The 13,894-nt window shown below is 42.0% G+C and overlaps 2 protein-coding genes across 2 annotated transcripts in view; both read right to left on the reverse strand.

Annotated features, from left to right (window-relative positions):
• cep131 (centrosomal protein 131) overlaps positions 1-2,268 on the reverse strand; it is a 33,556-nt gene extending 31,288 nt beyond the window's left edge. The window contains exons 1-3 of the mRNA XM_024007732.1: positions 1,745-2,268; positions 961-1,157; positions 617-711 (exon numbers count right to left, since the gene is read on the reverse strand). Coding sequence (XP_023863500.1) covers positions 617-711; positions 961-1,146 — 281 coding nt within the window. The 5' untranslated portion in view covers positions 1,147-1,157; positions 1,745-2,268. The remainder of the gene's footprint in view (positions 1-616; positions 712-960; positions 1,158-1,744) is intronic.
• Positions 2,269-2,652: 384 nt separating this feature from the next.
• rnf213b (ring finger protein 213b) overlaps positions 2,653-13,894 on the reverse strand; it is an 84,160-nt gene continuing 72,918 nt past the window's right edge. Inside the window, exons 46-63 of the mRNA XM_024008203.2 lie at positions 12,063-12,173; positions 11,620-11,850; positions 11,371-11,455; positions 11,233-11,267; positions 11,042-11,142; positions 10,796-10,946; positions 10,438-10,603; positions 10,160-10,263; positions 9,719-9,976; positions 9,391-9,523; positions 9,219-9,302; positions 8,669-8,849; positions 8,135-8,336; positions 7,428-7,505; positions 6,923-7,120; positions 6,599-6,688; positions 5,384-5,565; positions 2,653-3,243 (exon numbers count right to left, since the gene is read on the reverse strand). Coding sequence (XP_023863971.1) covers positions 3,105-3,243; positions 5,384-5,565; positions 6,599-6,688; positions 6,923-7,120; positions 7,428-7,505; positions 8,135-8,336; positions 8,669-8,849; positions 9,219-9,302; positions 9,391-9,523; positions 9,719-9,976; positions 10,160-10,263; positions 10,438-10,603; positions 10,796-10,946; positions 11,042-11,142; positions 11,233-11,267; positions 11,371-11,455; positions 11,620-11,850; positions 12,063-12,173 — 2,529 coding nt within the window. The 3' untranslated portion in view covers positions 2,653-3,104. The remainder of the gene's footprint in view (positions 3,244-5,383; positions 5,566-6,598; positions 6,689-6,922; positions 7,121-7,427; positions 7,506-8,134; positions 8,337-8,668; positions 8,850-9,218; positions 9,303-9,390; positions 9,524-9,718; positions 9,977-10,159; positions 10,264-10,437; positions 10,604-10,795; positions 10,947-11,041; positions 11,143-11,232; positions 11,268-11,370; positions 11,456-11,619; positions 11,851-12,062; positions 12,174-13,894) is intronic.

Below are 13,894 nucleotides of genomic sequence, written 5' to 3' on the forward strand. Positions count from 1 at the left end.
GGATGCCAGCTGTTGCTCAGCGAGGAGAGACTAAGAGAGACTTAAAGAGTCAGCCGACCAGCCTCCCTCCCTCCATTCAAGCCGATGGAGCTCTAGCCACCATCCTCCACTTAACTCACACATACTGCTCTTCCAACCGCTAAATCAAATTCCACATATCGCCACAAAAACATACTGTGTGCGCTAACATGTTCCATCCAGACAAACACATCTGGTAGGATATTGGCTGACATGTTTATTTCAGACTTAAACTAGGTTAAACAGCTAAAAGGGAACCTTTTAAATACTCCAATTCACATAAAATGTTAATCACTTTCCAGAATAATTACACAACGATTATTTGTTGGACAAATCAAAATCTTTAGACAGTGAGCGCCCAGCCTGAAGCATCTCCGACTGAATAATAATGTCATACATGCTGCAGCACATATACAGTACCAAGTCAACGAAACGAAAACAATGTCAATATGGGGTCAACTGAGCTGGCTGTATAGAGACAATGTAGGAAAAAGTTGTGATGTGTGGCTCAGTTCGTTAGCTAGCAATGCTAAGATTGTGGGTTCAATTCCTGGAGGGATCACACATACATATACTAAATATTTAAGGTCTAGGATACCTTAGGCTGATGTTGGCTTGCTGGTTGACCTGTGTAGTACTGTTGGACCTTCTCAGGTTCTTGATAGAACGGGAGCTGCCAATTCCAGCATCACCCTACAGACAAGAATGCCGACAGAGGTAAATTAAATACAAGACATCCTAGTTACCTGTTGTTGCTTAAAACAATGTCATGTCAGCACACACTCATATCGCAAACATGAGTATCTTTGTTCCACACAAGGTTTGAAGTTTGGATGATATCTCAGCTCTAACACAGCTTTAACATATTAACACAGTAATAGCCTAACTGTCACAAACATGGCTAACTTGCATCCATGCATACTGCTTGCTGGTTTCACTCACCAGTGTGTTGCGTTTGCCCCTGCTCTCGCTGGCTACAGAGACAGACACAGAGCGGGAGAAGACTTTCCCTGGAGAGGCAGAGCTGGGCCGGCGGGACACCGAGAGCTGGGAGCCTGACAGAGACAGGTCCAGGGCATCCCCTGTTCCTCCGGCCTGGATGGACGACGGGCTACGGGTAGTGTGCATCCTGACAAGGCCTGTTAGAGGGAGAGAGGAAGAGTCATGATACACATGGACACTCAAAAAGGGACACACACACCTATTGTGAAAGAACTGATTGGTGCGGTTTGATCCAAGTTAAGAGGAGCAGATGCAGTCAACCACTTCCTCTTCAGCTGTTAGTTGCCCTAGGCAACATAGTCACAACTGTAGCACTCAGATAACAGTAATACTTGAATTGAATTCACACCTAAACCACATTCACTCCATTCCCAATTAAATATATTTCAATGTTTTAGACTTCTTCCTAGGCAGATAACCATGATGGTCCATCTGCATTGTATGTCGTTCACTTGGGATTGACAAAATGTGACACTTTGCCTCAAGATCTATCTAGCTTGCTGTCCTGCTTAACATTAGTGGAACAGTGTAACATGATTTCAGATAGCTATCATATCGTTGGCTACAATGTTTCGATGGAATCAGTGTGTAGGATATAGGTACTGTACATTGTCAAGGTTGGTTGTGCGAAGTGAGGGGGGAATACAGGTGATAAGGAGAACCAAAGATAACAATGTAAATGTTAAAACAAAAAATAATCGTAAAGTCGGCCATGCAAACTTACCTTGCTTGTGTTGTTATCGCAAATGACTCCAACGCCAAATGGTGACGTTTCAGTGAGAATAGCTACAGTATGTCTTGGTGGCACTGATTTATTAAATCAACACACGTTAACAGTAGCTACCTAAAAGCCAAAAGCTAACGTTAACTATAAGCCTAGAGCCTGTCAAGTGGGTCTGCTAGAAGCTAGTTTGAACAAGTGGTTGATGCCTAAAATGAGTATTTATGTGCAGCCTAACCTTCTGTGTGTGGCGCACTAGGCTGGCTGGCTGGCTAGCTAGCTTAAGTTAGCTTGCTCTCATCTTTCTACACATAATAAGCGAAATGCAACATGTTGGCTAAGAAGCGATCAAGCGAAATAACTTAAATAAATCCAATATAGTAGCTAGCTAGCTAAACTAGCTACAAACTGTCCGATACGATAGCCCTTCGTTACCACAGCTCCGTAGAAATATTCCGTGAACTTGCTCCATCAAAGCAAAGAATGCCTGACAATAATATCCCGCAACATCTTCTCTGTGGCAACCAGAAAACACAAGAACTCATCCTACTGAGAACTGTGATTGGCGGTAAAAACACAAGTCCTGGAAATCCAGAGGATCTGATAGGTGGAGTGGAGATGTCGGTTAGCAGTGCAGTGGCTAGCTGGGCGTGCCCCAGACGAACTGTTTGGTTGACTTTGCAAGAGGGGGGTGTGACACCCACCACCTGCCCCCTACCCAGCCCCAGTTGTCACGATATAACATTTTAACAAATCAGAAAGCGAAAAATAAGCTTTAAACCAGTTTAGTTTAATTCATGGGAGCACTAACCAACGCACGTTTCAACACGGTTTATGGTAACTTGAACATTTGTTTCATTTATATATATCTTTTCAAGTAGAACATATGAAAACAAGTAAAATAGACAATATAATGTTACTCGCTGTAATAGAACATCTTTATTTTGGTGGACCAACAGCGCATAGAAACATACAGGCTACTAGAAACCCCTTTTTACTGCTGGGTAAAGGTTGGATGGGTGTTAACTAGTACAGGGTCTTTAGAGATAATGGACAATATTCACACACAAGACTGTGGGAATAATTGCCTATATGAAGTTAGCCGAGGAACTAGAGATAGCCTAATATGTAATCATTAGGAAGGAAATAATCATAATTACATTTGACATTTTAGTAATTTGGCTGACTCTCTTATTCAGCACGACTTACAGGAGCAATTAAGTTAAAGTGCCTTGCTCAAGCGCACATAATTGGTCCTTGTTCGGATTCAAACTTTATATTTGCTGAATAATCAAACTCTGTTAAGATACTTTCATTGGCCACAATGTAAAAATAAACAACCATCAAAACCAGCATCCTCTTCTTATCTCTTTCTAAACTCTACAGCCATTCTCCACATATCTGCCCCTTTGTCCAGAGTGATGTCCTCTGGTAGGGAGTCAAGCCCAGGCATGGGTGGGAGTCTCTTCTTATCCAGATGGTTGTCTAGAGTAGACTTGATGCTGTGGACACACACACACACACACCAGAAACAGCCATGAAGGAGAGGAGGAAGAGAGGAGGCAACAGTTAGCATTGCAACCCCATTGTCCTCACCACACGCTGCATTCCTATTCAGTCCCTAGCCCCAGCTGCTGGTTTAGTAAGAGGCAGGGGTGACCTGTGCCGGCTGAGTGTATATCACTTAAGTCCCTTTCCACTGACAGATGGGCGCCGGTAAGCATCACACCCCGGAGCCTTCTGGCCCCTCCTGGCCCCTAGGATTCAAAAGGGCCCGCCTCATGTCCCTGTGGGATCTCTCTCTGTGTGTCTCTCAGTGTTTGCTCCTGCTTTATTGGGATTGAAAGTGTCCATATAAACGGATTGACAGATTCCTCTAGGCTAAAAACATCAAAGTGTGGCCAGGGGTAGGGACAGGGTGGTAATCACTGAAAATACAAGGGGAACACGTTCTTTGTTGCTATATTTTTTAAGATCAGGAAAATGTATAATCAACATCAAAGTCCTGTCAAAAGGTGGGTAATGATGTTAATGACAGCAGTGCTAATCAAATAATTAAAATGCTTTGTAAATAATGTGTTTTACACATTTATGCGACATTTTCCCCCACCAATTCTTCATTCAGCCACAAATGGTTAGTGTCTTTGTTTGTTTTGTCAGTTACTGTTAATGACCATACAATATTTGTTTAGTCAGTTACTGTTAATGACTATAAAATATTTGTTAACCTCTTGAAGCTAGGGGGCAGTATTTTATGTTTGGAAAAATAACGTTCCCAAAGTAAACTAGAATGCTAGAATATGCATATAATACTTGGCAGATTAGGATAGAAAACACTCTAACGTTTCCAAAACTGTCAAAATATTGTCTGTGAGTATAACAGAACTGATTTTGCAGGTGAAAACCTGAGGAAATCCAACCAGGAAGTGCCTCTTATTTTGAGAAATCCCTGTTCCATTGCCTGCCTTTCTTCCATTTAAAGGGATATCAACCAGATTCCTTTTCCTATGGCTTCCACAGGGTGTGAAGAGTCTTTAGACCTAGTTTCAAGCTTTTATTCTGAAAAATTAGCGAGATTTATCACATCGCTTCAGTGGACTGCCAGATGTCCTTCGATTAGTTAATGCGTGCGACGACAGTGGTAGCTCGACATTTTCTTTCTCTCTTGTATTGAATAGTTTACCGTCCGGTTGAAATATTATCGATTATTTATGTTAAAAACAACATGACGATTGATTATAAAAACGTTTGACATGTTTCTACGAACTTTACGGATACTATTTGGAATTTTCGTCTGCCCGTCATGACCTGCACGAGCCTGTGGATTACTCAACAAAACGCGCCAACCAAATGGAGGTTTTTGGATAGAAAAATAATCTTTATCGAACAAAATGAAAATGTATTGTGTAACTGGGAGTCTCGTGAGTGCAAACATCCGAAGATCATTAAAGGTAAGCAATTCATTTTATTGCTTTTCTGACTTTCGTGTCCAAGCTACTTTGCTGCTAGCTGTTTGTAATGTTTTGTCTACTGATCGATTTCCTCACACAAACGCTTGGATTGCTTTCGCTGTAAAGCATATTTTCAAAATCTGACACGACAGGTGGATTAACAACAAGCTAAGCTGTGTTTTGGTATATTGCACTTGTGAGACACTTGCACATATTTTTAGTAATTTAATTTGAATTTGGCGCTCTGCAATTCAGCGGATGTTGACGAAAATGATCCCGCTAAAGGGATCTGTGCGCCAAGATTAATGACCATATAAGATTTGTTTTGTCAGTTACTGTTAACTACCATAAGAGGTTTGTTTAGTCAGTTACTGTTAATGACCATATAAGATTTGTTTAGTCAGTTACTGTTAATGACCATAAAAGATTTGTTTAGTCAGTTACTGTTAATTACATAAGAGGTTTGTTTTGTGAGTTACTGTTCATGACAATAAAAAATGGTGAGATCTGGATTTCCAATGTGTTGACGACAATAGCAGAAAGCAGCCAAAACGGCCCTTAGCCCCACTGTGACCTAGGTAGTCTACAGCACACACATCTCTCAGTGTTAACCATCTTTCCCACTAGCTCTGCTCTGTATAATAATGTATAAAAAAATGCAAAAAAAATATAATACAAAATGGGCCCTTACTCCCAGTGTGGTAGATAAGCCTCGTCTGAAAAAGCCTGAGTGTTGGTCTTCAGGAGGAGGATTTCATGCAGCTCCAGGGAGAGTATGTCAATGTCTGTCCCACTGAAGAAGACCCTCAGCTCTCTCCTCTCCTCCTCGGATAACTTCTGCTGGAACTCTGATGGCAGCCTCTGGAACGGGTCCTGCAAACACATGACATCCATATGAAGCAAGCACAAGATAAATCACAGTGATATAAGTGATATAATTAGGAATAGAAAAACAAATCCTAGATCTGATTACATTTCTGACTCACATCATCAGAAGAGGAGAACAAGACTAGCTTTTCATTAAATCAAATTATGAATCAAATCAAACTGTATTTGTCACAAACGCCGAATACAACAGGTGTAAACCTGACAGTGAAATGCTAACTTAGAAGCTCTTTCTCAACAATGCAGAGTTAAATAAGAAAAGCTAATTAATGAGAAATGAAATGCACATGAATTAAGCTACAGTATCTACAAGGAGGATCAGCTGAGATTCAAACAAGCATCTTTCCCACTAGCTCTGAGTGTTAGAAAAGTGCTATATAAATCCCATGTATTATTATAATAAACAGAAAATCACTTCTTTTTTTTAATCAACATTTGTTTTTGATTCAACGCCTGCCATGTCCAATGTCACTCGTTGCCTGGATTTACAGCTCAGATGGAGGCTGACAGCCTGCATGTGGTACCTGAGGTCAACCAGTGGTGGTTAACAGATGTCATGGGTCAGGTGGGTGAAAGGGTTGACAAACTACCAAATGTGGTCACAGAGGGGGAGTTTCACTTCACTGACAGAATTTGTATTGTTGGTTTGGTCTTTAAAAGTGATTTGGGCTCGGTCTATCCACAGATTCATTGATATGAAAAGATCAGTAGGGATAATTTAATCTCACTTATTGTTATGATTAGAACTGGTATATCTAACTAACTGCCTGACTGTTTTACTCTCAACAGTGTAAAACAATAACTCTGGTTGTTAACACCAACACTGGGGGTTATTTTACACCACTGAGTGTTAATTTCACTCACAGAACTCCTGAATCAACACTAGAAATGTAACACTGAAAAATCGATGCTGGCCAATTTGATGTGTACTGCATATGTTAACTCACCTGTGGAGAAACAAGTATAGGCTATATGTTAACTCACCCGTGGAGATACAGGTATGAGCTATATATTAACTCACCTGTCCTCTGCTCAGCATCAGCTCAGACTTCCAGCAGGTAAGGAGCTGCCAGGTGAATGTGCTGTGTTCCAGTCTGCTCTCTCCAAGGACCTGGGACACAGATATGTGAGAGGGGTACAGTCAAAAGGGCCAAAGCAGGGGGACCTCTGTAATAGAGTGGTCTCTCTATAACATATAGTAGTATATTTGTGCCTTAGGAATGAGAGTCATGAGGAGAGCACATGCATAATCTACCCAGACAAAAATAGATACAAGTAATAAACATGAATTACTGCATCTCTGGGCATTAGGTGGAGACATTGCTGGAGTTAAGAGTTACTCTACCTTGGCTACACTGCTAGAGATATGTGGGCCCATCTTGAGCGACTCAGTCAGGTAGGACAAGAGTGGTGCTTGGGGCACTCCGCTAGTCTTCCCCAGGAACCGCAGGCCAATCTCCACCGCAAACACAGCGTCACACACATCAGTGTATGAACACAGTCCTGTCCTCATAGCACAGCTAACGGAGCCCTTCAGCGACTCCTGACAGACAGGACAACAGATGGAATGACAGACAGAGAGACAGACAGACAGAACAACTGTAAGCAGAGAGCTGGGCACAGTGACGCATAGCTGGGGAGACTACCTCCCAGCCCAGTGAATGGAAACAGAGTGGGGTATGGTGGGTTTAGGAATTTGACCTTGAAACAAAATGGCCCTTTCAAATTCCACTGGGGAAAACTCCTGTGTGCGTACATACTTGGTTGGTATTGAATCCATGGCGGCTGGGCATGACTTCAATGCTTTAAAAAAAAGGATAGTCTTAAACTGAGCGCAAACGTATGTTTACCTGAGGTATCTTAGCCCTGACTTCATCAAGGACTACTGAGAAGTCTTGCTGATGTCTGTTCAAGTACCTTGAGGTGTCCTGCAAATACATGCCTGGTTAGTATACCTGCTACTGGAAATGTATATGATTAAAAAAATATATATCATTTATTTTCCTACTAGCATTGCCTTTGCTGATAACGACTTTACCGAGGAAAACTACTTACTATGACTGTTATACAGTATGTGGTTGTCTTACCTAGCTATCTTAAAGATGCAGTCCTGGATCTTAAGCACAACAAGTTCATATTGTAACATATTGTACGAATTGGATTCGTAACATATCATAGGATCTGCTAAATGACTTAAATGATTTGCACAAAAAAATATATATATGTTTGCAGCACGTAACATATCATACGAAATGGATGATGTAGTACACAATTGAATGACGTGGTAGTACACAAAAAACATGGACCCGTTTTGGCTCGTGAGCACCCCTTTCAAAACTACCGGCTGAAATTATACAACAGTTCTTGAGCATCACTTTAAGACGAACGCACAAAGTAACTGTAAGTCGCACTAGATAAGAGCGTCTGCTAAATTACTAAAATGTCAATGGAAAATGAAATATATATATATATACTATCGGAGAACAATGGCAAAATATGGACGTTTCTTAGGCACAATAATTGTATCAATATGATATCTCAAAGTTCTGTTTCTTACGGCTTGGATGCTTGGTTTCCCAGCTAGGAAGCGGCGGGCCAGTTGTGCCTGGATGTCCATCAGGTTGTAGCAGCTGTCTGTCTCCCTGTGTGTCCTCAGGGTGTAATGACAGTGGGATAACACCAGGGGGAGCAGCTCCCTCTCAGGGTGGCACAGGGTCAACTGTGTCTCTGACACCCCCTCCAAAGGAACACTGTAGGCACTGCAGGGATGTAAGTAAAACATCTCACAGTTAAGATTCAGGGCCCGGTCTAGGATCAGTTTCAGAGTAGGAGTGCTGGTCTAGGATCAGTTTAGACTTTTAAATCATAATGAATGGGATGGGGAACCACTGCCAATATTCATAAAGTGCCTCAGAGTAGGAGTGCTGATGTTAATCATAATGATTTAAATGGAGAAACTCATCCTAGATCAGCTCCTACTCAGTCTGAGATTATTTTTGTATACAGAGTCTTCAAAGCCTATCAAAATCGCAAAGTCCATATATTAGCCAATCAAATGATCAAAAGTAGAGGTTTGGTAGGTGTGACTAACCTGTTGTCATGGTGACTGAGTCTCCTAACCTCTCTGACCAAGCTGTTGTGAGTCTCTAACAGGAATTTGACCAGAATCTGGAGGCAGGACCCTGGACCGTGACGACAGGGTGACAGGAACTCCCCAGAGCTCTCCATGGTCAGCTCCTTCTCACAAACCTGTGGTGTCACACCTAAATCTGCTGCTCAAAACACATGCGATACACACACATTACACACACATCAAGACACAGAGTTAGATGGGGCGGCAGGTAGTGGTTAAAGCGTTGGACTAGTAACCGAAAGGTTGCAAGTTTGAATCCCCGAGCTGACAAGGTAAAAAAATCTGTTGTTCTGGCCCCGAACAAGGCAGTTAACCCACTGTTCCTAGGCCGTCATTGAAAATAAGAATTTGTTCTTAATTAACTGACTTGCCTAGTTAAATAAAGGTACAATTAAAAAAAGATACAGACAGGACTATTTTATCCGACAAGATTCCCCATACACTGTGCAAATGGACACAAAACAGTGGTTAGTATATAGTGGGGAATAAATGTGCTTTCTGTACATACCATTGTTGGCCACGTCCATCCTAAGGCAGTTCCACACATTCATGAAGACCTTCATTCTCCCAAGCAGCACTTTCTTCTGGTACCCTACAATGGTATAGTTTGGTGACAGTCAAACCACTCATTGATTGAGTGGTTGATTGATCGATCAACCTGAATAATAACTCCCACATACCTGTTGGTATGTGCTGCAACACCTGGGCAATACTCTGACTGGTCATCTCAGCTGTCAGGGGAAACATTCTGGACAAGTCCGCCTGTAAGGCAGCCAGCTCTGGTAGATGGTGGAGCTGTCTCACACACAGCACCTACAGTGGACAAATACATACAAACATGTCTTTAAGCACACGGACAAGTATGGAAACTCTCCCATAACATACTCCATTCTCTATAAACAGGTAATAATGTGGATAACATAATGTCACATGATGAAGGTCAATATAATGGAATGGAGTGATTTCTTCTTTTGAATCCCATTCTTGATCAGTTTTATTTCCAGTTACCTTCTTTAGGAAGAGTTTGAGGAGGGGTACGGTGTTGCGTCCCTGCTCCTGGTCCACTCTCTGAGAGAAGTGCTCCACGGTGAGGGTTTCAGACAGACTCCAGAAGGAGGAGTGGTGTGTGGGGCAGTCTGAGTGGGAGGGCAGCAGGGGCAGCATGGGTCGGGGGTCCGCATAGAGTAGTCTCATCAGTGGGCTTCCACCCAGCCTGTCATCTGCACTGATACTGACCTGAGCTTCAGACAGTTTCCTCCTTAGATGCTGGAGATCAAATGGGTGGGTTAATAGGTACAATAAAAATATTGGACGTAGTTTAGTGTCCCAGATCAGTATAGTCCTTCACCAGGAAGGATGACTGTGTTATTAATGTCCTTATGTACGTACCCTGCAAACCTTCAAATAAAGTGTTACCAGAAGCCTAAACTAATCCCAGTTGGACCATACCTGGATTATTGGGTTGATAACTGCATCACAGACCAGTTTCTCCCACTGTTCCCGTCCACGTCGAGAGGACAGGTCAGGTCTTGTGTGGCGATAACCTGGTTCAGCTGAAGTCACAAACTCACTCAAATACTCTGAGGTGCAACCATTACATGGAAATATTTTAGACATTTCTTTGTAAGAATTGTGGGGAACATTATATTTATATTTTTTATATAATATTTGTAAAACTATTTGTAGAAACGATTTATTAAAACAAAATGGAAGAAAAGTGTAATCACCTGCAGTGAACTCCAGACAGGCTTGGAGAACCAGATGAATTATAACAGCCGTGTTGTCCATGTTCTGATCCAGTGTCCGACCCAGCACCTCCATGTCCTTCTCAAGGTGGCTCCACATGAACCCCAGGACATCTCGGACACCAGGGTGGATCATCTGACTGACTGCCTGCACAGACAAAGAAACATTATTTTTATCACACAGTTAACTTAACCAACATAATGGCTTTATGCCCATTTCAACAGTTGATAATTCCTTGAGATATTGTCCAGACGTTATCAATGTACTTCCGAGCACAGGTTTCTTGTGATGCCTATTCCAACTACTTGATGTTAGCTTGAGATATTGGTCGGGCCTTACCTGGTAGTTTTTGATGGTCCCTTGCAGCATGGCCAGGTGGTTGAGCAGTCGAAGGATACTGGACTGGGCTGGTGACATCTGTCTCTCTGGGGCCTCAGCCCTACGAAAAGCCTCTCCCAAAATGTGACCCGTCCTGGTCTGATCCCCCACACTAAATTTACACACAGAGGTCAAAGGTCAATGTGGCATTAACTCATAAACTAGATTTCTCAGTTGTATATTGGGAGAGACGGTTAAGCAAAGGACCTTTGTTGAGCAGCAGTAAATCCATCAACTGGGTTATGACCAACACCACCAACTGGAACACCGCAGTCAAGGCATTTGGATTTTGCCACTGGTTTCCCGCACTAAGATAAAGAAGAAGAACAGAGTCAAATTTATAGGAAGAAACTGCTAAATGAGATACCTACAAAAAAAAACAAGAAAATATCTCTCACCTCTCCAACAAAACACGCATGACCGTTGGCACAAACTGCAATCAAAATAGTCAAATGATTAAGTACTACTGCATATCAACAAGCGATGATGATGTCAAAAGCAATACCACGAGAATACATTTGCAAGCAAATACTCACAGTACATCTTGATTTTGCCCTCTTTAGTCATCCACTGGCGAGCCTCACTAGTGTGATCATCTGGCATGGTGGGCAAATAGGGGCCCTGTGGGACAACTGGTTATTAGCCTCAATGATCTTATTACAGTATCAACCCCAGCCACTATCCCACTTGTAGAGATATCCCTTACCCCTTCATCACAAGTGCCAAGGGGGTAAGGGCTGGGGGTTAATTTGGGATTCTGTGTATCAGAGAAAAGAGTGCCTCACCGTCATATTTTGAGGCTGGGAAGCTATCTGGTGGAGTGGAGCCAGCAGTGTAGTCCCACTGAGGAGCACAGCGTATGCATGGACCAGGAGCTCCAAAAGGAGGCGTCGTTGAGGTGGGACAATCTGGGAGATCTGGAGTCCACCTATCTGATTGGATAACAGCGCTGTGCAGAGCTCTCTGAATTCACCTGGTAGGCTGTGCTTCAGGAAGTCATCCAGTTTCCTTGTCTCCTGTAAGGAGAAGGCAGGGGAAAAAATACATTTCATACCACATGAGTTTATAACAATAAGGGACAGTTTCCCAGACACAGATTGACCTTAGTCCTGGACTAATAAGCGCGTTAGATGAAGAATCTCCATTTAGAATGCTTTTTAGTCCAGGACTAGGCTTAATCTGTGTCCAGGAAACTGCCTAGAGTTTACTATAAATTGAGAATGGTCACCTGTGGAGTGGGGTGAATTTTGGAATCAGGTGATGCGAAACGACAGGTGACCTGTCTGAACAAAGCCAGGACTAGGAGCACTTGGGCTGAAGCTCTGGAGCAGCTCAGATTCTATAAAAGAAACAGAGACAGAACACAGTCAGTCAGTGATTATATTGAATGCACCAGAGCAGATAATGTTTTTAGGGGGTGGATCAGCTTTAATATTGCGGGAAGATTGTTGCTTCCATCAATGTAATTGTCTGCATCATTTCCAATTCCCCATATATTTTGGGGGGTAAATATATACAGTTGGAATATAGTCGGAAGTATATTTAGTCGGAAGTTTACATACACTTAGGTTGGAGTCTACTCATTGTCATTGGCTCTTCCGGCGCTGACCGAGATGGCCGCCTCGCTTCGCGTTCCTTGGAAAATATGCAGTATTTTGTTTTTTTATGTGTTATTTCTTACATCGGTACCCCAGGTGAGACTGAAAAACAGCTTCTATCTCAAGGCCATCAGACTGTTAACAGCCACCACTAACATTTAGCGGCCGCTGCCAACATACTGACTCAACTCCAGCCACCTTTAAAAATGGAATTGATGGAAATTATGTAAAAATGTACCACTAGCACTTTAAACAATGCCACTTAATATAATGTTTACATACCCTACATTACCATCTCATATGTATATGTAATATACTGTACTCTATATCATCTACTGCATCTTGCCATCTTTATGTAATACATGTACCACTAGCCACTTTAAACTATGCCACTTTATGTTTACATACCCTACAGTACTCATCTCATATGTATATACCGTACTCTATACCATCTACTGCATCTTGTCTATGCCGTTCTGTACCATCACTCATTCATATACCTTTATGTACATATTCTTTATCCCTTTACACTTGTGTGTATAAGGTAGTAGTTGTGGAATTGTTAGGTTAGATTACTTGTTGTTTAACTGCATTGTCGGAACTAGAAGCACAAGCATTTCGCTACACTCGCATTAACATCTGCTAACCATGTGTATGTGACTAATACAATTTGATTTGATTTGATTTGAGTCATTAAAACTTGTTTTCAACCACTCCACAATTTGTTTGTTAACAAACTATAGTTTTGGCAATCGGTTAGGACATCTACTTTGTGCATGACAAGTCCTTTTTCCAAAAATTGTTTACAGACAGATTATTTAACTTATAATTCACTGTATCACAATTCCAGTGGATCAGAAGTTTACATACACGAAGTTCACGTGCAATTAAACAGCTTGGAAAATTCCAGAAAATGTAATGGCTTTAGAAGCTTCTGATAGGATAATTGACATCATTTGAGTCAACTGGAGGTGCACCTGTGGATGTATTTCAAGGTCTACCTTCAAACTCAGTGCCTCTTTGCTTGACACCATGGGAAAATCTAAAAGAAATCAGCCAAGACCTCAGAAAAAAGGCCGCTCAGCAAGGAAGAAGCCATTGCTCCAAAACCACCAGAAAAAAAGCCAGACTACGGTTTTGCAACTGCACATGGGACAAAGATTGTACCTTTTGGAGAAATGTCCTCTTGTCTGATGAAACAAAAATAGAACTGTTTGGCGATAATGTTCATCGTTATGTTTGGAGGAAAAAGGGGAGGCTTGCAAGCCAAAGAACACCCTCCCAACTGTGAAGCACAGGGTGTGCAGCATCATGTTGTAGGGTGCTTTGCTGCAGGAGGGACTGGTGCACTTCACAAAATAGATGGCATCATGAGGAAGCAAAATTATGTGGATATATTGAAGCAGCATCTCAAGACATTCAGGAAGTTAAAGCTTGGTCGCAATGGGTCTTCCAAATGGTA

Source organism: Salvelinus sp. IW2-2015, linkage group LG18, assembly GCF_002910315.2.
Source record: "Salvelinus sp. IW2-2015 linkage group LG18, ASM291031v2, whole genome shotgun sequence".
Classification (NCBI taxonomy): Eukaryota; Metazoa; Chordata; class Actinopteri; order Salmoniformes; family Salmonidae; genus Salvelinus; species Salvelinus sp. IW2-2015.